The 23,657-nt window shown below is 56.5% G+C and overlaps 10 protein-coding genes across 10 annotated transcripts; 4 read left to right on the top strand and 6 right to left on the bottom strand.

The window, feature by feature from the left end:
- Positions 1–60: 60 nt before the first annotated feature.
- CkaCkLH20_11172 (MFS sugar transporter) lies at positions 61–2,253 on the bottom strand (the record flags this gene model as incomplete). Its single annotated transcript, XM_038893886.1, has 10 exons — positions 61–307; positions 388–503; positions 566–589; positions 644–806; positions 861–1,255; positions 1,322–1,429; positions 1,485–1,531; positions 1,596–1,781; positions 1,831–1,979; positions 2,048–2,253. 10 exons carry the CDS (start codon positions 2,251–2,253, stop codon positions 61–63), a joined length of 1,641 nt encoding a protein of 546 aa, XP_038740712.1.
- Positions 2,254–3,569: 1,316 nt separating this feature from the next.
- On the bottom strand, positions 3,570–3,981 carry CkaCkLH20_11171 (uncharacterized protein; the record flags this gene model as incomplete). Its single annotated transcript, XM_038893885.1, has 2 exons — positions 3,570–3,800; positions 3,865–3,981. 2 exons carry the CDS (start codon positions 3,979–3,981, stop codon positions 3,570–3,572), a joined length of 348 nt encoding a protein of 115 aa, XP_038740711.1.
- Positions 3,982–4,950: 969 nt separating this feature from the next.
- CkaCkLH20_11170 (uncharacterized protein) lies at positions 4,951–5,723 on the bottom strand (the record flags this gene model as incomplete). Its single annotated transcript, XM_038893884.1, has 2 exons — positions 4,951–5,575; positions 5,638–5,723. The coding sequence occupies 2 exons, from the start codon at positions 5,721–5,723 to the stop codon at positions 4,951–4,953; spliced, it is 711 nt and encodes a 236-aa protein (XP_038740710.1).
- Positions 5,724–6,960: 1,237 nt separating this feature from the next.
- On the bottom strand, positions 6,961–7,562 carry CkaCkLH20_11169 (uncharacterized protein; the record flags this gene model as incomplete). The annotated part of the gene is made up of 3 exons (XM_038893883.1): positions 6,961–7,277; positions 7,328–7,405; positions 7,457–7,562. 3 exons carry the CDS (start codon positions 7,560–7,562, stop codon positions 6,961–6,963), a joined length of 501 nt encoding a protein of 166 aa, XP_038740709.1.
- Positions 7,563–8,813: 1,251 nt separating this feature from the next.
- CkaCkLH20_11168 (uncharacterized protein) lies at positions 8,814–10,514 on the top strand (the record flags this gene model as incomplete). Its single annotated transcript, XM_038893882.1, has 1 exon — positions 8,814–10,514. The coding sequence occupies one exon, from the start codon at positions 8,814–8,816 to the stop codon at positions 10,512–10,514; it is 1,701 nt and encodes a 566-aa protein (XP_038740708.1).
- Positions 10,515–10,849: 335 nt separating this feature from the next.
- Positions 10,850–12,463, top strand: CkaCkLH20_11167 (d-aminopeptidase; the record flags this gene model as incomplete). Its single annotated transcript, XM_038893881.1, has 1 exon — positions 10,850–12,463. The coding sequence occupies one exon, from the start codon at positions 10,850–10,852 to the stop codon at positions 12,461–12,463; it is 1,614 nt and encodes a 537-aa protein (XP_038740707.1).
- Positions 12,464–12,582: 119 nt separating this feature from the next.
- Positions 12,583–14,527, bottom strand: CkaCkLH20_11166 (uncharacterized protein; the record flags this gene model as incomplete). Its single annotated transcript, XM_038893880.1, has 2 exons — positions 12,583–13,133; positions 13,183–14,527. 2 exons carry the CDS (start codon positions 14,525–14,527, stop codon positions 12,583–12,585), a joined length of 1,896 nt encoding a protein of 631 aa, XP_038740706.1.
- Positions 14,528–16,175: 1,648 nt separating this feature from the next.
- Positions 16,176–18,059, top strand: CkaCkLH20_11165 (PET112 family protein; the record flags this gene model as incomplete). Its single annotated transcript, XM_038893879.1, has 1 exon — positions 16,176–18,059. One exon carries the CDS (start codon positions 16,176–16,178, stop codon positions 18,057–18,059), a length of 1,884 nt encoding a protein of 627 aa, XP_038740705.1.
- A 122-nt stretch (positions 18,060–18,181) lies between these two features.
- On the bottom strand, positions 18,182–19,090 carry CkaCkLH20_11164 (hsp40 co-chaperone; the record flags this gene model as incomplete). Its single annotated transcript, XM_038893878.1, has 1 exon — positions 18,182–19,090. One exon carries the CDS (start codon positions 19,088–19,090, stop codon positions 18,182–18,184), a length of 909 nt encoding a protein of 302 aa, XP_038740704.1.
- A 1,086-nt stretch (positions 19,091–20,176) lies between these two features.
- CkaCkLH20_11163 (ATP dependent rna helicase) lies at positions 20,177–21,840 on the top strand (the record flags this gene model as incomplete). Its single annotated transcript, XM_038893877.1, has 3 exons — positions 20,177–20,220; positions 20,276–20,348; positions 20,404–21,840. The coding sequence occupies 3 exons, from the start codon at positions 20,177–20,179 to the stop codon at positions 21,838–21,840; spliced, it is 1,554 nt and encodes a 517-aa protein (XP_038740703.1).
- Between the last annotated feature and the right edge of the window lie 1,817 nt (positions 21,841–23,657).

Raw genomic sequence — 23,657 nt, 5'->3', positions numbered from 1 at the left:
TGCTCAAAAGATATTCCTGATTTGGGCATACGATTCTACGAGTCGTAGCCATGACGTTGCTCACTTATCCTCCTTCGGAGGAGTAGCCTCGTGAACATCCTCGGCCTGGCTCGATGACGCATACGCGTCGACCTGAGCCTTTGAGAACTGTCTAGCCGGCACGCCGCGGGCGAATAGAATGTCCAGCTCCTCGTATGTGCGGCCCTTGGCCTCGGGCAGGCGGAAAAACGACCACACGAAGATGATTCCGGCAGTTGCTGCCCAGAAAAAGCCCGCTTTGCCTCTCAGATTCCACTCGGTAGGGTTCCTTTGAAGAGTCAGCATGCATTCCTCGTACACACCGTGCTAATCGTCGTTCGATTGGCCAGCTTGTGGTGGTTGACTTACATCATGTAAGTTTGCAATACTTGCGAAACAATGTTGACTAGTTGATATGCGTTTCGGGATAGCACGACCGTCAGAGGACGAAGGCGGACCGAAGATGTCTCGCTGATTACGCTGTACTGATGAATTGTTAGTTTGGACATCCAGGTAGCCCGTATGTATGTAACTGCTAGAGACTTACGGTAATCGGTCCGATCGTAAGTGACTGCAGAACCGTCAGTATCTCAGACCGTATCTCGGAGGGCTGATCTGGACTTACGTAGATGAACAACCAGAAGACACAGAGGCCCCCAGACGGCCACAGCCCTTTCTTACCGGCAGATACATCCAGGATGCCAATGATAAACAAGATGACGGTCAAGGCCCCTATCCCGGTGACGTAGATTTGACGACGGCCCCAATAAGAAATAAGCCACCAAGACCTGCAATTCAATGAGCAAGGCCACGCATATCACAAGAACGCATCATAATCTTACATCATCGTCCCGATGAAAGCCATGCCCTTAGCTCCGAGACTCAACTCGAAAGCATTGGCAGTATCCATGCCGGCGGTCGTGAAGAAGTAGGTCGGTGTATACGCGAAGCTGCTACCGGACATGACCTGCCCGGCGAACGCGACACAGCAGATCTCCGTGCGGCGCAGGTCGACGCCCTTGAAGCAGTCCTTGTACGAGACGCCCTGGGTCACGCCCGCCTCGACCTTGGTGGTGTGGACCATCATCGCCAGCTGCGCGTTGATCTGGTCCTGGGTCTTGTCTCCGCTGAGTCTCTCGATGGACCGGCGCGCTTCCTCGAGGCGGTCGTTGCGGACGAGGTACCAGGGGCTCTCGGGGGCGAGGTAGGAGACGACCATTAACGGCACGGGCCAGAGCTGTGCGGGTTAGATATCGGCGGGTGGCTGTGAGGATGACGAAGCTGTCTTGTGGATGGAGCTTACCCATTGGATCGCAAAGGGGATCTTGTATGCCATCTCCCCTTCGATGCTGAGACACCCTCGGAGGACGCCTGCAGCGATGAGTTGACCAGTCGCCCAGCAGAGATTTACCTAGACATCGGCATCAGGAGACAATTCGTATCCTGCAGAATGGAGCGCAACTCACATAGGTCGTCATGTAGCCACGAAGGTTGGTTGGGCAGACCTCGGAAGCTGATTGATCATGAACTCAGTATTTCATAAATGAATCGCAGAGTACGTGCAAGGGCTCACTTACCATAGGCAGGGCTAAGCGTGGCAAAGACACCCCACGAGAAACCACACAGGATCTGGCCGACAAGCAACATGCCGGCAGAATGAGCGAAGAAGACGACGAAGATGAAGCAGTTGAGAAATCCCATCGCGACAATCATGACCCATCGGTAGCCGTATTTGGAAGCGAAGAATCCGTTCATAAGACCGCCTGCGCAAACATCAGTTCCATTCGACACACGTGATTGAAGATATCATACCGAAAATGGCGCCGACGGTGGAGGCCATGGTGAGACCGGTCTGCCAAGGGCCGGACACTTGATACCCGATCTCATCGCCGTACCAGCTCCCGTACTTCTTTTTGAACTCGGGGTAGGCGAAGAAATTGTTGATAAGGATCACGTCGTATCTTGACCGCGACATCAGCAGCGTTCTATGCGCGTGGGGATGTAAGACGGAAAAGAGATGTTTCCTTACCCTTCCATGACGATTGACATGGAGATCATGACCGACCAGAAGACCGCCTTGCGGTTCTGGCTGAGGGCTTGCATCAGAGTTTGGGCGTGCTCGTCATCTGAAGCTTGCTTCGCTTCGAAGATGGCCGACTGCCCCAGTTTCTCCTCCAGCTCGTTCTCAGCTGCTTTTCGGAGGTACTGGACCTCATGGTCGGCCTTGGATGCCATGCCAAACTACTGAAATGCGTGATAGACCAATGGGTGAATTATGACGGCAGGACAGGAAATAGGAGACGCAGCCGTGAGAGGTGGCACCGAGGGGTCGTATGTCGGGAATATATAACAGCTGGAGATACATAAGTTCGAGTTACACCCGCTCATCGACCGAACCGGCTATCATTGCGTCCGAACCATGCCACTGGGAGGGCTCGGCACCCAGCACCATCAGCGCATTTTGGCTAATTCTCACCCCAGGGACATTCAGGGAAGATCCAAACCTTCGTACTCCTCATTCTCGCCTGAGACTGGCATGCTGCTACTTCACAAACGAGAAGAGCCAAGTCTGGGGTATGGAGTACCGAGCTCTGCATGCCATTGGCTGAGATTTGCAAACGACAAGACAACTCCCGGTCTGGCAGTGGCATTCTCTCATCAGGAAGAGCCGTAAACCAATGAGGAGCCAGCTGCCATGGGCCTTCTACCATTTCGTCGTGGGCATGTGCCCGGGAGGTTCTCTTCTGCCAAGACGACGCCGGTCGGAATGTTGCGGGGAAGCGGCATTGGGGATTCGTGGTTGGTCGAAGGGAATGCGGAGGTTGGAGAGTGCGGAGGTGCTCCGCTAGCCAGGACATGGGGAAGACGCGAACTCGTCAGTTCATTGAGTCGCTTCAAGACCTTGGGGTAATGAGGCAGGGGAGCTGATAGGTTGTTTTGCGGAAAAGAACCTCGGAAAAGGTCAATAGCTGGTTTGTTGGCGTTGGCACTTACGGATGAATCCGTGACGGGATTTTGTAAGCCCGTGAGGGAACCGTGAGGGGAAAGATCACGCCCCTTCAACGGTCACATCCGCAATCCACGGAACGCGGGCTTGATATACCATATAAGAGCCTTTCGTCTAGCCCTTTTCGTGAGGAAGACGTATTGAAGGCTTTGCATCGGAGTTGGCACTGACCATTATGCATGATTGAACGACATGTTGGCGATGGTGGCTCAAGTGATAGGAAGCTGACGCTGTTCAGCATAGGACTTGCCCAACAGGCAGACGTCTAGAGCGTTCATTCCATGAGATTTGATTTATCGAGAGCTCACGCAACTGGTATATACACAATATATTCCGGCCGTCAGGGAAGCAGTCGACATACAGCCGCTACGGGACTCGTTTAGTGCTAATGCACCTTCGACATACGCATCACGTAACACGCACAACAGAGGAATCACGTGGCTTATAGTAGCAAGACGTTTCGAAAGTAAAGCGAATATTATTGACCAATAGATGAAGCTGCGCTAATTCAACAAACCCAACTATCTATCCAAAAACACTGCTCCTAAACCTGACTCTCCGACTTCGCCCTTTGATGGAAGTAATCTGCGGGGAGACTGCTCTCGAACCTCTCCAACAGGTCCTCATGCCCTTGAAACAGCACCGTTGCCTTGGAGTGAATCTCGACAAGATTTCTGTCGGCCTCCTCTTGTGTTGTCGGAGATGCTTGGTTGAAATTACTGAGCGCTTGAATGAACGCCGGGTAAACTTCCGGCTGAGTTGCTTCAAATCGCCTCTGTAACTCTTGTGTTAGAGAGAACCTTGGTCTACCAGTAGTATCTAGCAACATAAGAACTAACTTTCACGTCGTCCAAGAACTTGAGACTTTCCTGGAATTTAGGCTGCTCAAGCAAGTTGTGGTGGTCAAAGTCTGCAGATTGGTCTGGAGTTATGATCGTCGGCGGTTCTGAGGACATCGTGGATCTTGCTTGTTTCGACCAATTGTCTAGCGTGAGTCGGTCCCGGAGAAATGATAGCAACACAGAGTCAAGGAGAAAGTATGCGCACTTTGTATGAGTAAGATTTCAAGAAACGTGAACTACAAAAATGGAGAGAAATATCGCATCTCGACCACCTGACCTCAACGACGCAACCCCGCTTCACTCGGTATATCCGCCCGCGGCACATGGACAGATGGAACCGGCAGTGTGAGGAATCAACGATTGTGGATTGAAAAGCAGATCCTGGTTGGTTCGCGGTTTCGAAGGATTCACTTACATAAAGTGATGTAATAAGCACGGCATCGGCGAATAGCACGGTACGCAGCTCTCAACCAACAGAACTCGCGGCCAGCATACATAAAAGACTTGAATTGTATGTTTTCAAGCCGATGGAAATCTGTTAATAAGTACGAAGACCTGCTCATTGCCAAGCCCGTCTCTGATTGTCTCATTTGCCTACTCCGGCATCAAAGACCTGGTAATGCTGTTCCCTGAAGAAAGGCCAACTATCATCAGTGAAATGCCGCCCTTCTTGGGTGCAAGACCTATAGATTATGTGCGGTCACTGCGAGACTTGGAAGTCGAGAGTGAGGATGAAAGGCGATACCATTTAGTAGCCGCCTTTAGTATTCAAGATATAGGATCTCAGGATATAAGCTACAAGGGATACTAGCTCAAAGACGTTTCCTGGTGTCATTTTGTGGAAGATAGGGTGACATTCTAAACCTGTTGAAGATATTTCATGTCGGTCAGTGAATGTTCTAGTGATTTTATATGATGCTGATGCCCTTACCACTTCTACTCGGCCTTCTCTCTTATTCTACGCCTGGGCATCTTTTCATTCGGTCGTCATTAGCCATCGTCACTAAGATCCAGGAGCCGAATTGGCCTTTCCAGCCATGCAATCAACCACTCATCCACCAACTCCACACATCTTCGCACCTCTCAATTCGGCCTCCCAACACTCAGTGCCTCCTCTTCCTTCCACCTCTCGACAACCTCGCAAATCCAACCCCCGCCATCCCAGAACCAAACAACCTCCAGACCGCCCAGAAACACCCTCAGCCGCCTGCTCAGGTTCCCGTACCCCGGTATCCCCCTCACGCAGACCTCCCGCACGCTCCGCCGCTGCAGCACCCCCCACCGCCGCTCCGTCAGCAGGAACCGCTCCATCAGCCCCGGCGTCGCCCAGCTCCAGGCGCACTCGCGGTACGGCATCAGGTCCGTCTCGTGGTAGAGCTGCCTGCAAACGGGCGAGAGGAGGGTGAGGCCCCTGCTGAGGAGGTGGCGCTTCCCCTTCCTCTTGCTCTTCCTCTTATTGTGCCCGTTCCTCCTATTCTTCTTCTTCTCCTGATTCTCGCCGTCGCTATCGTGGTCGTGCTCGTCGTCGCAGTTCTCGACGTACGTCCACGGGTTCGCGGCGGGCCGGAGCGTCACGCAGTGGAACCCCGACGTCTTCGGGTCGTGCATGACGTGAATCCGGCGCGAGGAGAGGAGGAGGGAGTAGATCTTGTTCCGGATCTCGGGTGGTAGGCGGAGGAGCGGGGAGACGGTCGCGTTCAGATCCCATCTGCGTTTCCCGTCGAGTGTCAGCTTGCGCGGGGAAGAAATAGGGGCAACAGGGTTTCTCACAGCACGGCCTCCTTCGAGCCCAGCTCCGGAAGGTATCCAAGTATGCCATATCGTTTGCCCTTTGCATATGTCGTGGGTTTATGCATGGGAGGGAGGGGTTCGCCGCGACGCCGGTCCTCCGATGGAGGGAGGCGAGGATGGTGATGGTGACGGGACGGGACGGGATGGATGTCACCGCTGCGACGCCACGGCGCGCGTGGGGCAGTAGTGGATAGGTCAGTGGCGCAAGTGTGGCTGGACGCTGCGATCTCGCACGTCACTCGGCCCCGGGTTCGGCTCCGAAGCAAATGGCTGCTTTGTTAGCTTGCAATCACCAAAAAGCAGCTATTTACTTTGGAACCCCAGTATCGATGTTTCTGAGTGCTCTGCGCCGTTCCCGGCTTCTTAAAAACTACTGGGGCAGCTATTTTCCTGACGTTGTCGCATGTGTGTTGCGCTGCGTGTTACAATTGTTCCCGTCATTTTCCAAGAAGCCATAATACCATGACCACAACACCCAACAATCTATCGAAATATCTATAAAATAAAATAAAAATGCCCAATTACTTCATACAAGTTATCAAGAGATCTTCCCACGATATTCCGTTGTTTTCCGCGACTCCGGACAAAGGCCGAAGCCCAGCTGGCGTGCACCGAAGTTTCCGGCCCGGGGCTCCACTAATGGCTCCAGTCAAAGGACGACTGCCGCACCGGAGCAGCTTCCGAGGCCGACTGTAGTCCCTCAATGGCACTGTTTTTCACCAGTACTCCAGGAAAATCGAATTTTCTGGGAGTTTCCGTTTTTGGAGGAAAAAAACAAGACCCTTTGAGGGCACGTGTCGCGACGCGCGCTCCCTTTTTCGTGGTTGTGGCATGGCCTACCAGGCCATTCTAAGACTCTGAATACATGAAATGGTGGTCGTTTGACTCAAGCGATTATTATTGTAAACAAAGGGAGTTTCTGTTAATCAATAAAACTCCGGTGTCGCCACGAACTCGTGATCGTAAATTGCCGGCCGACGCTGATGGCTGGCGAACCTGGCGTAAGGTCCGCTCGCATCATTGGTAACTCAGCCTGAGAATCGCTGCCAACCCCCGAGAATATACTACGCAAAGCATGTCACATGGAAGGAAAGAGAGCGATTGTGTGTGCCGATGATGATCGATTGGTGGTATCTAGAGCATGCAACGAATGAATCCTGCCCACGCGGCCCATGAGAGCCAAACCCCAATCCTCAAAATGATCTACCTAGACGCCAATCCTGAGGCCAAGAATGCCAGTACTACCAGAAACCCAAGTGTCAATCCATCCAAAGCGTATGCCCGAATGGCTCAAGTCACTGCTCAAATCAAGAGGAGGAGAGCCAGGCCGGCAACGAGGCCGGCGCCATCGACCTGCTTCTCAGCACCGGAGGTGGGAGCGGGGGTCTCAGTGACTGAGGCAGAGGACTCGGTGGCAGTGCTCTTGACCGAGGTCGAGGCGCTGGTGGTAGTGAGGACCTCAGTAGCGACCGTGGTGAGAACCTCAGAGGTCTCGACAGGAGTAGTCAGAACGGCGGGAACCGAGGTATTGACGGCCTGAGTCGAAGAGACGACAGAGGTGACGCGAAAGATGTCGCAGGAGGTGGTCGTGACCGGGCGGCAAACCTCGGTCTCGAAGACTGGAAAATGTCAGAAATGGCAGAAGAGAATGGATGGAATGAGGACTTACCCATAGTACCGTGGGAGCCACCAGTGGGAATGGGCTGATGAATGCCATCACCGAGGATGGTGGTCAGCTTGGGCTCCGCTGGAGAAATGTCAGTTGAACCACCAAGACATGCTGGGAAGAAGAACTTACGAAGGTCAGAGGACTGGGCGAACTGGATGTAGTCCGCACCAACCACCTGAGTGGCCTGGTGAGCCAGGATGGCGGCGGCGATCTTGAAGTTCATGGTAACGCGCATATTTGCGATCTGGTGAAGCATGAGAATGAGAATCTGGAGGGCAAACGACGCGATGGACTTACTGTTGATGGAATGAATGATGTGTTTGGTTGAGTAGAGGAATGTTGATAAGCGATTGAGCTGGCAAAGTGTAGCGATTTGTGAAGTGTAAGAATTTGCGAGAGCTGAAAAAAGAAGAAGAGAAGAGGAAGTTTCGTGGGCTGGCCTTGGGGAGGAGAGGTTTTTATAGCCGAGGGGGAAGAGGGAGGGATCGAGGCGAGGGCAGAGCAAGCCCTTTGAGTCAACAGCTGGTGGGAGACTCTTGTATTTGACCAAAGAGGGCGGGTGCCATGGGAAATACATCGTGTGCTTTTGAAAAGCCTTCAGCTGTGAATTTTATGATTGGCCGGTGGAGGATGGGTGTTAGGTTGAGCTTAGTCGTGAGGGCATCAAGGGCGGGTCTGTCTCCTGAGTCTTGATCAAAAGGGCGAGAGCAGACCAGGTCTGAGGCTTGGGGTGGTTGCAAGGTGGGTTGTCTTGGCGATGGGATTTCTTGGATGGTCTTTCAGTGACGGAAACCCACGGAAGAGTGCAGCAGATCTCTTTGGAAGAGCGCAGACAACTCACATTCAGCGGAGACAACTCAGCTTCAGTGCACAAAACTCATGATGACCATAGATAACTGCTATGATTATTTGAGAGCTGAAATGATACTTTAAAAGAGCTTGGAAGCTCTCAAGGCAAGTTGCTTAGAGGGCAGCTCATGAGTTCCAAAAGTAGCTTGGCCTCACTTTGAAGTATGATCAAAGAAACAGAAAGAGAGCTTTGAATCAGGATAAAGGCTGCCTCAATTTCGAAGGGTTATCTTGAGCCTCTGTTGAGTGGGTGAATGGCAGCAATCTCAGAAGCTTAGCTGGGCAAAGTGCTCCCGTGGATGTTATTGTGGGTGGCTATCGGAAGACCAGCCCTGATGAACAGCACCTTGATACGATCAAATCCTTCCTTTCCTTCTTCTCTGAAATTCAACAGTTTGAATACCTTTCTACAAATGGTGAAGCCCAACTGTCTTTTCCCTCCTACGTAGCTTCGACACCGAGTCCTAGCTGACTGGAAAGCGTCAACACTACTGGCTCAAGATAATATAGTCTTTCCCAGATTCGAGGATTGATTGCTCTCTCGCCTCTGTACACTCGTCATTCATCTTCCTCCCTTTTCCTACCCATCTCAACCGTCACCCTATTATCTCCAACGACCAACTCACAAGCCACTATCATGGATCTCGGCGCACTGCCCTTCGAGATCCGTAAGAAGATCCTCAACTCCCTCGACAACCGCAGAGACGTCTTCCGCATCTGCTCGCAGTCCCCCGAGATGCTCAGGGCCGCCAAGCCTCTCCGCAAGCAGTACCTTGAGGCCGAGCTTGGCGCCGGCGTCGTCACCGCCGTATTCCCCGACGCCATGGCCGTCATCACGTTCCCTCGCGTAGACCGCGCGACCCCCGAAAAGACGCAGAGAACGCTGATGAGGCACCACCTCGAGAAGTGGCGCCACAAGGACCTCGTCGAGAACTGCACCGAGGCCCAGAAGAGAGCCGCCGCGTGCTTCATCGATAAGACCGTCATCCCGTTCGTCGAGGACTTCGCGGACAAGGCGAAGAATCTCAACGGGAAGAATGACCAGGTGTGTTTCCCCTGGTGGGTCAACAAGGACCGTCGCAAGGAGGTCGCCATCCTCCCCGACTATGTCTTCGACTACCGTCCCGAGGAGCGCGTTCGCCTCATCAGGGCCTTCTGCCGTTTCCAGCTCCTCAGCAAGGTGATCCAAGCCCGTCCCGGTCCCCAGCTCTGGTCGATGAGGCAGCAGGAGGAACTCCTCAAGACGTTTTTCGATGCCTGGGAGGTCGAGGAGGTCCTCAGCGTTCAGCAATACGTCGGCGATCTCCACACCCTCCTCTGGATGAAGCATCTTAACTACATGGCCGTGGCCATCACACGCGCGAGCGAGGACTTCTGCATGAACTTCCACACTCCCGGCTGGAATAAGGCCCGCAACAGGAACTCTTGGTTCGTACTGATGTACGATCCCGCCCATCCCCAGACGGCCGGCCACATCCGCAGCCTCTTCCACATGGAGAAGAGAGGCTTCCAAAACAAGCCCGTCCGCAAGCTCGAGTTCGTCGACGTCTGGACGCAGTCCACTTTCCTGAAACACCTCGCTACCTTCGGTCTGGACTTCCTCCACTCGATGCTCATGAAGGACGAGGGCTCCTACAAGCACTGGATCCGCGTCCACGGCGACGCCATCCTCGCGAAGATCGCGGACCCCGCGGAGGCAGCGCACTTCGGCGCCGATGCCGATTGGCTCTGGATCGGGGACGTTGGTGATGAGAACAACAGCAACACCATGAACAACGACGATATCATCAACAACAACAGCGATGACGGAGACGAGAACGACGATCCTCCCACCAACCTCGGCCGCAACCCGGGCGTCCGCGAGGGCGAGGCCAACCTCGCGTGGAAGCTCCTCAAGAACGCCAGCCAGACGAGCCGCTACGGCTTCCGGCGCTGCGGCTGGGTCTTTTGGGACGAGGAACGTCTTCGGAAGCTGAAGTTCTGGGACCCGGAGCGCGACGTCGACGCGGAGAACCTCCCCAAGGACCTCGCATGGGCCGCAAAGAGTGAATGCGACTGCATGAGAGGCGGCTCCGGCATGTATGGCTCCATGAGTCCCGCGGAGAAGAAGCTCTACCGCCTGGCGCAGGAGAAGAGCGAGATGGTGAAGGCCATCGGGGCCGAGGTATTCGAGGACGAGTTTTTCGAGGACGAGATCGAGGAGGCCGAGTACCACCCTTTGAGCTTCTTGCACTGCTCGCAGATGCTGCCTGTGGATTGGTCTCTCATTACTGGACCTGCTGAGCCCGTCGCTGCTACCGAGCCTATCTGGCTGTTTCAGGGTATTCTTTGGGGTTGAGGACTAGGATGGGAATGAGGGCGGATGGGCTTTTGTTTTCTTGTAGTATATCAAGTCAGTGCGACGATCAATCAAGTTTCGGAATAAGTCAGACACACCTTGTGCTACTCTCTCGTGGAATGGTCATCCTGTTGTGTAGTTCAACTCTCGCCGTGCGTATCAAGGTCATCCATGGTTTGAGTCAAGGCGGGGTGAGCGGGGTAGACCATACATCCACACAGCGAGATTATCTTGGTAAGATCAAACTCAACCTCTAACAGCCGTACAATTTCATCCTACACATTCATTCATCTTCGTCAAACACACCTCAAGACACATCTCATCACTCAATCCCAATGCCAGTCTCAGAACAAACCGCCGCCCAGATCCTAGAGGGCATCCCCGCCCGCGTCCGCGGTCCCGGCGGCGCAATCGCCGTCCTCAAAGACGGCGCCCTCATCGGCCAGCGCGTCTGGGGCTACGCCGACTTAACCCGCAGGATCCCCATGACAGCCGACACGCTGCTCCCGATATGCTCCATCTCAAAACAGATGCTCTGCGCCCTCCTCTACGACCTGGAACACAACCCGCCCGCGAAAGCCGGCGGCAGCGCCGACGTCAGAGCCCAGCTCTCCGCAAAGCTGGCGGAGCTTCTCCCCCCGGAACTCACCCGCAACGGCACGGGCCTGACCATCGACCACCTCTCCAACAACCAGTCCGGGATCCGCGACTACTGGGCCCTCAGCGTGCTCTGGGGAGCCCAGCCCGAGGGCCGCTTCTCGATCGCCGAGCACGGCGGCCCGATGCGTGAGCGGCTCCGGAGTTTCCACTTCCCGCCGGGGACGGAGTACTCCTACGCCAACACCAACTTCCACATCCTCGGCCGCGTCGCGGAGCAGGTCACGGGGCAACCGCTCGACGCGCTGCTCCGGGACCGCGTCTTCGCGCCGGCGGGGATGAGGACGGCGCGGCTGTGCGCGGACACGGCGGGGCTGCCGCCGCCGTGCGTGGGGTACGAGGGGGACGAGGCGCGGGGCTACGTGCCCGCGGAGAACAGGATCGAGTGGGCGGGCGACGCGGGCATCGTGGCTTCGTTGGGGGACATGGTCGCCTACGAGCAGTATCTCGACCGACTCGCGAGGGAGCCCGGGAGCTGGTACGCGGCTGCGCTGACGCCGCCGGCGTATAGCGATGGCACGCCGGCGACGTACGGCCAGGGGCTCGGGCACGGGAAGATTGAGAATGTGAAGATTGTCGGACACAGCGGCGCGCTGCGGGGGTTCAGGCTGTACAGGGTCCAGGCGCCGGAGGAGCGGCTTTCGGTGGTCGTGCTGCTGAACCACGAGGGCAGCTCGGGCGCGCCGGCCGATGAGATCATTCGCGGCCTGCTCGGGCTGAAGAGGGCGGAGACGAGCCCCGTCGAGCCGGACCCCGCGTGGATCGGGACGTTCCTGGACAAGGAGACGCAGTTGGCGATCACGGTGGCTCGGGGGGTCAAGGGCAAGGTTGTCATTTCGTACTCTGGCTCGCCGGAGCCGGTGACCCTGACGAATCCCAAACGCGGAGAGTCTCCTGGCATGATTGCGGAGATCGCAGGAGATCAGCTGAAGATCCGGCGGCTGAAGGAGAACCGGACCCTCGAAGCTTCCCGGCTTACGCTGGGCGGGGCGGTTGATTATGCGTCGTTTGACGGCGCGTATCGTTGCGCTGAGATTGACTCCGTCTTTCACTGCGATAATCAAGGAGGGCTGCTTTTCGGATCTTTTGATGGTTTCTTGGGAAAAGGGCCTGCTCATATAATGCGGTATATCGGACAGGATATCTGGGCGCTCGTTTGTCCGCGTGGGATGGACGCGCCGGCTCCTGGCGACTGGACGGTTGTGTTTCATAGAGATGGCAGCGGCTCGGTAACTGGTGCTACTGTTGGGTGCTGGCTTGCCAGAAAGCTTGAGTTTACCAAGAGTTCGTGAGCCATATATAAGTTATATCATCGTAATACACACTCTAAGGGTATCTTCAAGAACCATCCAACTTCCAGCAAATACATTGAAAAAGTAGAAGCACTTCCATGTCACAGATGAAAGAACAGTCAGCCAAATAACCCAGCGACAACAGCCATAACCCCCACGTACAACCCCGACACAAGCAGTCCTTCCGTGGCAGCCTGGGCACCGCTGCGATCCTTGCCCGTCCCGAATAAGCCCGCCTGAACGACAGCGAGGGCCACGCCAACAGCAACGAGAAGCACGACAGCCATCCGGCCGACAAAGCCGGGGATGACGGCAAAGGTGAGGATGGGGAGCAGAAACGCCGCCGCGAACGCGACGGCCACGGCCAGCGGGTAGCTGTTGACGAGGAACGTCTGAATACTCCGAAGACGCTCCGCCTTAGTCCCGTGGAAGAGGGAAACCGGCTTCCGGGGCATCGGCGTCCTGAGTTCATCAGATGAGAAGTCGGTGTCGCGGGAAGACGACGAGGATGGACGCGCTAGGGAGACAAGGTCGTCTGCCGGGTCGAGGAAACGCGTTTCGATTTCGACGATGGGTTGGTGGTTTGCGAGATAGGCGCGGTAGTAGTCGATGTCCCGCGGATCCGCGTCGGGAAGATGCTGGGTGTCTTTGAAAGACGACAAGACGTGGTCTGAAAGAGGTCAGTCACGGAGCGGGGAGCGGTAGGGTAGAGTGCGCACTGTATTGCCCGAGCTTATACCCAATCTTGCCGAGCACGTCAGTCTTGTGCCATTGTAGTTCGCCGGCAGTGAGGGCCTCTTGGCGACGTGAGGCCGGGAGTATGCAGTTTTGCTGCATGCGCCGTGTCTGGGTGTCTGCCGTGTCAAGGCGATGGAGCTGTTCCTCGAGCTCGCAGAGCTCGTCTTGAAGATGGAGCAGCAGGCGGTGGTTGAGGGCTTCGAAACGGCGGTAGATGGGCTTGATACTCGATCTATCCGAGTCCCCGCCGCAAAGCTTAGAGGCGATGAGCTCGTAGCCCGTCAAAGGTAGCTTCTCCGCCCTCGGAAGATGCTTTGGGTGACCCTGGTGCATGCCCGGCAACCGTGGCTGGAGCGCATTCGGCGGAAGATGAGGAAGGTTCGCGTTCCCTCTGGGCATCTCGGGCGTGCCGTAGTTGCGATAACCCCTCTGCCTCTGCTGCGCCGCCGCTACCTGCGCATCGAACTTGCCCGGTATCGAGTTGGGCGAGTCTCCATAGGCGCTGTGGTCCGGAGAACTACTCCGGTCCGTCTCATGGTCGAGCTCCGAGAAGACGTCACTCTGGAAGCTGCTCGAGGCCGTCGAGGCGGTGCTCCGCGTGGAGGGGGACTGGTAACTCCCGTCCGGCATTCTCCAGTACGACTGCTCGACGGAGCGCTGGATTGCTTCTGGGGTGACGACTGGGGAATCTGGTTCGAGGTAGCTGAGCGCCGTGGGCTGAGGCTGGAACCGTGGAGAGCGGCTCCGGCGACGGGGTTTGAGTTGAGACTTGTTGTGCTGTCGTGACCTCTCACTGCCTCTGCGCCGAGGCCAGGATGCTTGGGTGATTGTCGAGCCGCTGCCGCTCGAGCTGCCCGATTTGTGAGTCTTGCCGGTGATGGCTGTGAAGTTGGTCAAAGTCGATGTGGATGGCGACGTCGGTTGCTCCAGCTCCTCGTCCTCGTATGTCGCTTCCTGGACGACGGTCTCATCTGAGGAAGACTCCGGGTCCGCGGCGGCTTCAGCTTGACCGTCGCCTGCGCTCATCGCGATGTGTGGTTCGGGTTGGTGCGCTGGCGAGACGGGCAGGGATGAAGTGCGCCGGACGGTTGCGCTCCTCGGGCGCGATCGCGCGGGCGAGGATGAGTTGTCGTCTTCGGGTGGCATGTGATGTCTGGCGTAGCCAGCGTTATCGCTGGCGCCATGGGGAAACGGAGCCGGCGCATGAGCGGCGTCCAAGCTACGCGAGAGTCCGTCGCCCGGGTCCGCGGCCAGCCAACCTTGGCTGTCGGCTATGGAATCGGGGGCGTTATCGGCTACCGTTGGAGGACGGTAGTCGGATGACATGGCGATTAAGAATTCGTGGTGTGATGAGTCGGATTGATTAACTTGTCCTGTAGACTGACAGCGGGATCAAGCTCAAGGGGCGGATTGCGCCGTTTGAGGTCGAGTGAAGCTCGTGGTTCAGAAGAACGTGGCTGGTGGACAACGAGGATGTCTCAGATTAGCTGGTAGGGTTATCGCGATCGCACACACGAGGATTGCTGATCAATCAATAGTTGTACACATTACAGAAGAGTCGGGGTAGAGAAAGAAGAAAGCTTCGTGAGGGTAAGGGACTTGAAAGCTCCTAATGGATGAGTAGGGAGCCCAACGGCCGGGAGGGACGGGATCGGGCTGGGTGACTACAGGTGAGATCAGGATTCTGATGAACTGCTGCTCTCAGACGGGGGCCATCATGGTGATTGGCATCCAGTATATGTGTGTGTGTGTGTGTGTGGCGAAGGTGAGGGTGGCATCTGATCATCACTTCCCGAGGTAGGGAGCAGAGGGAGGATTGGGGGTTTCTATTTGGGGCTTGAGGAACAGCTCAGTCGCAACCGACTGGCAAAAAGAAGCCCACGGCATGGAAAGGAGGGCGCCATATGATCGGGATGTGAGTGTGTCAGCCGTAGACGGATTTGTTTCAGATGACCAGGAAGACTGGATCAGCACAGTGGTGGGGTGTGACTGGCGAGCAACGCAACAACGAACGAGCTGAGCTGAGTTGTAGGCAGGGAGGGCGGTGCTTCCTTGGCCTTGCTTTTGTTGGTGGTGCGGAAGGAAATGGGTGTACGGCAGGAAAGTCGACACCCTCGCGGCAGAAGAACATGATGCTGGACATACCTAGGTATCATATTGAATACATCAGCGACGACGTCGACAGCAACAGCGACGACAGCGACAGTGACGACAGCGACAGCAACGATGACAGTAACAATAACGACAACAACGATAACAAAGTTAACAACACTAAAACGTCGACGGGTGAGCAGGATGTTCTTAGTAAGTTGAAGATGACTTCTATTGCGCCTAAAATGGAATTTGAAAGATGTTCATGAAGACAATGAAAAATGACGGAATTCTATTCTCTCTCCCGGCAATTGTTAGCGACATACCACGCGAGACTCCACTGAATGACTGGCATGGAGGCGCTGAAGATCCCAAGCGCATGGCATGAACATTACATAAGCTTTCTGCCGACATCCCACCCGGAACCTTGAGCGGCCCGAAGAGCTCACCCGAACCTAGCTAGTTTTGAGCTCTTGAAGCTATCCCCAGCTCAAGCCGCAAGCTCCTCGATCCCATTGCGACCAAACACTGACGGAAGTGTGCCTGGGTCACGACCAACAATTCGATTGTCTGCAATGGCTGCTTAAACACGACCTCGAACGCCTCGACAACTCCCACATCGACCAGCAAACCAGTCCAATCAGGCGCCCCCGAGACCCCGCAGCCACTCGTCGTCGAACACATTTCTTCGGATATCAAAAGAGGGTGTACAGCATACACGCCGGGTTCTCAAAGAGGCTTGTCTACGACCAATCGCGTGCGAGCCACGAAGATTCACGAGGCGACTGTCATCCCACGAGAACCTGTTGTGGTGGACTGATCTCCGGCGAAATTTCAACCGCCGTTCCAGAAACGATAGACACATACACCCCCGATCATCAAAATGACGCGCATACCGACTCGTGATTTGGCGCGTTACCTCTTCAACGGCCAGCTCTCCCGCCAAGGATGCCTGGCCCCGACCCGAAGACCGTACACCCGCCTACCGGCCCGTTCCGCACAAGCATGGCCATCCGCGCCACGCTCAGCGGCGTCGAAGGCAACATATACCACCGCCGCGACAACAGCCGCGCCTTCCCAGACACCGCCCGTCGTCCCGCTGCGCAAGAAACTCAAGGAGGAGAAGAAGCAGCAGAAGAAAGAGTCCAAGGGCCAAAGACCAAAAGGGAGCAACCAGACGGTCGAGGGCTGGGAGCTCACCGTCGGCATCGAGATCCACGCGCAGCTCAACACGGCGCGCAAGCTCTTCTCCCCCGCCGCCACCTCCTTCAACGACGACCCCAACTCCCACGTCGCCCTCTTCGACGTCGCCGCGCCCGGCAGCCAGCCCGCGTTCCAGAAGGAGACCCTGATCCCCGCCCTGCGCGCGGCGCTCGCGCTCGGCTGCGACGTCCAGCCCGTCAGCCGCTTCGACAGGAAGCACTACTTCTGGTGGGACCAGCCCGCGGGGTACCAGATCACGCAGTACTACGAGCCGTTCGCGAGGAACGGGCGGATCGCGCTCACGGCGCGCGACGGCATCGCCGCGGAGGACGGGGAGGGCGTCACCGTCGGCATCCAGCAGATCCAGATGGAGCAGGACACCGCCAAGACGCTGGCGCAGCCCAACGACGTCGCCTGGCTCGACTTCAACCGCGTCGGCGTGCCCCTGATCGAGATCATCACCAGGCCCGAGCTGCACCACCCGCGCACGGCGGCCGCCTTCGTGCGCAAGATCCAGGTGCTGCTGAACGCCGTGGACGCGTGCGTTTCGGGCATGGAGACGGGCGGTCTGCGTGCGGACGTCAACGTCTCGGTGCGGAGGACCGGGGACCCGGGGATTCCCCTGGGCACGCGGACTGAGATCAAGAACTTGAGCACCATCAAGGCCGTGGAGGACGCCATCATCGCGGAGCGGGACAGGCAGATCGAGGCGCTCGAGGCTGGGGAGACGATCGCGAGCGAGACCCGCGGTTGGACGCTGGGTTCGAAGCACACGCGCCGCTTGAGAGGGAAAGAGGGCGAGGTGGATTACCGGTACATGCCGGACCCCGATCTCGGGCCGTTGGTGATTGGGGAGGATCTTGTCAATCATGTTCGGGATTCTGTCAAGGAGCTGCCCGATGCCGAGCTGGATGAGTTGATCCACGAGTACGGGCTTACGGCCAAGGATGCGGTCTCACTCATGTCACTTGATGACGGCGGCCGGCTTGAATATTTCTACCGCATCGTGGATGATCTTGGAGCTCAGCTGGCCGAAACTGACGGATCTACTCCGGAGCTTCAGACCTACGCGCCCCTTGTCGGCAACTGGGTTCTTCACGAGCTCGGTCGTTTGACAGCGGACAAAGCGGACCCCGCGGCCGGCGACCGAACCTTGGAGATCACCGCCGATGGCCAATGTGACGCCGTCCCGGTCACGGCCATCTCCGAGATCTTGTTCCACCTCAAGAACCGACGCATCACGGGCAAGGTTGCCAAGGAACTCTTGGTCGCACTCTACCTGGGCAGCCTCGAAGGCGTAGGAACTGTCACGGAGGCCATCGAAGCCCATGACCTCTGGTTCCACGAGCTATCGACCGCTGAGTACCGCGAGCTGGCCGAGTCCGCCGTGGAGGGCGAGGACAAGGTGCTGAAGGAGTTTGCGACCAAGAAGGTCTACCCCCAGGGCAAGCTGATGTACCTCGTCGGCAAGATGATGCGCCTCGGCCAGACGGAGCGGATCGACCCCGCCAACGCCGAGAAGGTGATGCGGGACGTCATCGCTCAGCGGAGTAGTTCCTCCTGAATTCGGTATCTTGAGCTAAAATTCGCTGTGTAAATCCATGTAAATGCGTCTCAGAACGCTGTGATAGTGTACAATGTATCATAACATCGTCTCAGTAGAAGACGCACCTGTCGGCGGCTCGTCTACTTGGGATCCGACCCGTGCCTCGCATCAAGCTTGGCCGGCGCGAAGTCATAATTCAGATTCTCCCTTTCCCTCAGGAACCTCTCGATTCTCTCTTCCCTGCCCTTGCCGGCCACGGCGGCACTCTGCCTCCTGAGGGCGTCACTGATATTCGCCTCGTGAAGCTGCCTCTTCTCGATAATTATGGCAGAGTTATTATCCATCCGCGTCGTCTGCGCCACCGTCCCGACCGCCAGCGCAGCCAACACTAGCGCCGCGAAGCTCGCATTGGACATGAAGACGGGCTGCTGCCTCTCCTTGCCATTGTTGCGGCCGTGCCACCGCTCCCAATCCTCCCACGTCGCGTTCATGCCCGGGTTATTCGGACTGTGACGCCATGCGCGGTCGGCCTGCCGGTATATCTCGTTAATGTCCCGGTCGTCGCGGACGCCGGTGCCGGGCATGTGCCAGCCGGCGCCCCAGGAGTCGTAGGCGCTGCGCTTGTCGGGGCTGCTGAGGATGTCGTTCGCGAGGACGACGAGGCGGTACCGCTCGAGGCGTGCCTGGGGGGAGAGGGCGTCGAGCGGGGTTGAGTGGTGCTTGTCGGGGTGGTACTGCTTCACGAGCTGGGCGAAACGAGCTTTGGTGTAAGGTGCGGACTTGTCTATTGCGAAGATGTCGTAGGGTGTTGGGTTGGCGCAGGCCGGCCAGGCGGGGCATGCCTTGGGACCATCGTCAGAAGGATTTGACTGTGTGTTTCTCTCTGTCGCGTAGCATCGTGATGTTGTGCTGCGTTGTGGTCGTCTGGCGTCGAGGGTCTGGCGTCGGGGTGGTGACGTTATGGACTTGGAGTGTGCGGGGGCCGCGAAGAGGTTCAGGACGTTGTTGGAGGTGCAGATGGCGAAGGCCGGCGCTGTCTTTAGGACCATGCTGATGATTTGATCTGGGACGAACTCGGGTACTCAGGGGGGTTCAGGAGAGTGATGTTGGGAGGTCATTGTTTGGGAGCGAGCCTCGGAGGTTTAATGAGGTGCTCGGTGATGGATGTGAGAGAATTAATTAGCTGTGGCTGTTAGACTCGAGTGGTTCGACCTTTACTCAACTGACGCATTCATGCTCAGAGCCAGAGCCAGTGCACCTGCTCTTCAGCGCCCAGTGCTCCTTCTCCCGATCCGATAGCTCCGCTGCAGCAGCGATCCGGCGGGGGTGATTCTGGCCAATCGGCTGTGGGATCTGGGGCGGGGAATCCTCGGTATAGATCCAATGAGAGGACTCAGGTTCCGGTGAGGGGGATACCTAGAGTAGCCCCTCGAAGCCTCGGAAGACTTGCCGTACAAAGGTCGCAGTTGGCATTTTTCGAGTCTTTTTCGAAGCGAACCCTGGCGGAAACCACGTGAAGTTGATGGAATGCATGCCTTTTTTCTTGGAAGAATAAAACGTTTAGTTACTCGAATAGATGACTTGGAGGCGGGAAATACCCGATCATTCTGGCCAGTTGCCGTGCCCTGTCTCTCCTCTACTCCTTCATGCTGCATGACTCCCACTAATACTTATTGTTTTTCTCTTAATTTAGATGATAAGTAAATAAAAGCAGATAAATTCCAAGGTAGCCAGCTGTATAACTGTGTTCATCAGGGCAGCACCAGCCAAGGAGCTTCAGTGTTCTCACAGGTGCAGGTCACGTGGCCCTACCTGCCCGCTACGCAAGGGGTCCTGCCCCGGAGGGAAACTTGCGGCGCACCGCCTGACGCACCGCACGGCATTCACCACAAACTTGTTCCTTCTCTCCTCCGCTCCGCTCCCACATAACCACACACCTTACGACCATCAAAAGCAATCACCGACATCGCGCTCCACGAACTCCCTCAATCTTCACCACTTGCGCCACGGCAACCCCTCGAGTCCGAAGACATCTTTTTTGCGCGCAACGCCCCTCCACCACACACACCCCTCCGCGATCGCGATCCTCCTCCCCCTCCTGCCACCCGGCACATAACCCACAATCACACCTTCAAATGGCGGAAGCACTTGCAGACAAGCTTAAGGCAACGACCTTGGGGTTCGTACAATCTGCAGTACTCGAGTCTCCGTGAGCGTAGCACTGACTAGCCCAGCGATGGCGCCGCATCGGAAGACTGGAAGAAGAGCCTGAAGCTGCCCGCCAAAGACAACAGACAACAAACCGAGGTAAGAGTCGCCGACGCCGAACGCCGTAGGTGCACGCTGACGTTGTCGCTCGCAGGATGTCACGAACACGAAGGGCCTGGAGTTCGAAAACTTCCAATTAAAGAGAGACTTGCTGATGGGCATCTTCGAGGCTGGATTCGAGAAGCCATCCCCCATCCAAGAAGAGGCCATCCCCGTCGCTCTGACCGGCCGCGACATCCTTGCCCGTGCGAAGAACGGTACCGGCAAGACTGCAGCTTTCGTTATCCCCGCCCTCGAGAAGATCAACCCCAAGGTCTCAAAGATCCAAGCCCTCATCCTCGTCCCCACTCGTGAGCTCGCCATGCAAACATCACAAGTCTGCAAAACCCTCGGCAAGCACCTCGGAATCAACGTCATGGTCACCACCGGAGGTACAGGCCTCCGCGACGATATTATCCGTCTTCAGGATCCCGTCCATATTGTGGTCGGTACTCCGGGCAGAATCCTCGACCTCGCGGGCAAGAACGTTGCCGACCTGAGCGAATGCCCCATGTTCATCATGGACGAAGCCGACAAACTCCTCTCCATCGAATTCACCCCCGTCATCGAACAACTTCTCCAGTTCCACCCCAAGGACCGCCAGGTTATGCTCTTCTCCGCCACCTTCCCCCTGTCCGTCAAGGACTTCTCCGACAAGAACATGGTCAGCCCCTACGAAATCAACCTCATGGACGAGCTCACCCTCCGCGGTATCACCCAATACTACGCCTTCGTCGAGGAGAAGCAGAAGGTGCACTGCCTCAACACCCTGTTCTCCAAGCTGCAAATCAACCAATCCATCATCTTCTGCAACTCGACCAACCGTGTCGAGCTGCTGGCCAAGAAGATCACCGAGCTGGGCTACTCGTGCTTCTACAGTCACGCCAAGATGGCCCAGCAAGCGAGAAATCGCGTTTTCCACGACTTCCGCAACGGCGTCTGCAGAAACCTGGTCTGCTCCGATCTTCTCACCCGTGGTATCGACATCCAGGCCGTCAACGTCGTCATCAACTTCGACTTCCCCAAAAACGCCGAAACCTACCTCCACCGCATCGGTCGCTCCGGCCGCTATGGCCACTTGGGTCTGGCTATTAACCTGATCAACTGGGATGACAGGTTCAACCTCTACAACATCGAAAAGGACCTCGGCACCGAGATCCAGCCCATTCCCGCCAGCATCGACAAGTCCCTCTACGTTTACGAGAACCCCGAGTCGATCCCGAGACCCATCTCCAACTTCAAGACCGGCCAGCCTGGTCCTCAGGGCCAGCTTCCGCCATCCGGCCAGCAAGTGCCGCCGGGCGTCCAGCAGCCCGCTCCTGGCAACTGGCAAACACAGAACCCTCATCAACAGAACGGCTACCAGGGCGGCGGCAGAGGCCGTGGCCGTGGTCGTGGTGGCTACCGTGGACAGAACCGCGGTGGCTACGGTGGTCGCGGACGTGGAGGCCAAGGCCACCATGCCCAGCAGCCCCAAGGACAGGCGTCCTAGGCTGAACCATCTCAACTTTTCCTTATAGAAAGGCGTTGCGGAGTATTCGTCGCGATGGAGTGCGCGACGGCGTCTGCGGTTGGATTGTACATATTTCTTTTTCTCTGGTTTTGAAGATGGCAGGGCACGATCAGATAGGGTCGGGCATCTCATCCACACACACACACACGGGCTTCCACATTCTCTCCCACTCACGATCACGAAACAAACGAACGAACACTCAATCAGACCCGTCACCCGTCGCCAAACAACAAAAAGCTTCGTTACATATTCGAAAACTTCGGCCTGTACCATACCCTAGGATCTTACTGGTCTTTTGTTTGACTTCTTTTTCCCTTTCCTTTCGGCTTTCTGACGACAGCATTTTCGACCTGAGCTGGAAGCTGCATGCTGTCTGGAGACGACAGAACGAGCGAGACGACGGGCAGCTCTCATGGAACGAACGAAAAAAACGACAACTACCACCACAGGGCGTGGCGTCTGGTCTTGAACGAAGCCCTTCTCTTGTTTGTGGAAACGTCCCGATCCCATCTTTTCATGTTCATTTGCTTCTTTAATTCTTAACGACGGCGTTTTGGGGGGATCAACAAGCGGCTGAGCGGCATCAGCCCCGGGGCGGCGTTCGCATGGAAGACGGCCATATTTGATTTTTCTGGGGAAAAAGTGGAGTTGGCCCTTGCGGCCCGAGGGCGGCAAGAAACACGGAGACAGGGCGGTCCGGTAGCTCATCGACCGGTTTGAGCACCGCGGTGTGTTTTGAGTTTTAATCAATCGATCGCGGAGACGACTTGAATGTTGGGATACGACACGGACGGCGGTCGGGGTGACTTGGCATCCAACGGCGTCTTTCGGGGCATGGTTTCCCATCTCGTCCATACGTATTCTTTGGCAATGGGGAGACTTTGGTTGGAAGGCACCTCGTCCGGGACAGGAGGAGGAAGAGCGTTGTCGTCGGTTTACACCAAGATGTCTTTTGGTGAGCGGTGGTTTGGCCATCCGTTACGTACTCTACACCTATACTCCCTGCTTCTCTTCGGCAGAGCAGGCTCGACGCGCAACCGCAGAAATACCCGAGTATCATTATTGCTGTCTGGCTCTTCCCACCCAATGGCCGGTTTTCATCCTCGTCGCCTACAAAGCGGCCCCTTGGACGGAAGCCCGGTTTCGTTTGGTGTTGTGGAAGGCCAGCGGCTCTTGGTACTCACATCGACAAGAAAATCAACAAAAAAACTTGGGGGAGAATCGCTGGATGGACTGGATGGCTTTTGGACCGATTTGGCCGAGACGGACTCTCGAAGCGCGTCTTGGGCCAGAATTGGTGGGCTAGATAGCTGTCTGAGCAGTTTGGAATGGCAAATGCTATTGTTCTCCCCCACTCACTTGATCTTTCTCGTTGCTTGATTTCACGTGACTGTCAACTAGATACTACTCGGTTTTCGCAGTGGCTGCGATTACTCCTTTCCGCTTGAGAGCCTTTGTTGCCCGACTTTGCTAACAGATCAAGAATGAAGCAAATCTTCTGAAATAATAGGACCGAGGTCGGCGCGGGGAGCTGCTCTCCGCCCCTGACGGAGAACCCGGCATGCCTTGCCACGGGACTATCGTCGGCAGCGGGGCAAAGCAGAGAGTGCGTCCTCCCGCTCCCCTCCCCAGGCACAGCCCTCCGGTACCGAGACTCGCGCCTCCCAAATACGCCAGTAGCATTCCCGGAGACGAGGGATTATCAAGGACTCGGAATGCGCGGTCAGTGAGGTGTCCCGCGTGGAAGGCTTTCCGGGGAGGGAGGTGTTTTAGTCGGGAGGTGACAATAGGATGTG

This window comes from Colletotrichum karsti, assembly GCF_011947395.1.
Source record: "Colletotrichum karsti strain CkLH20 chromosome Unknown Scaffold46, whole genome shotgun sequence".
Lineage (NCBI taxonomy): Eukaryota > Fungi > Ascomycota > Sordariomycetes > Glomerellales > Glomerellaceae > Colletotrichum > Colletotrichum karsti.
The sequence above is the reverse complement of the archived record's forward strand: the minus strand, read 5'-3'. Positions and strand labels throughout refer to the sequence as shown.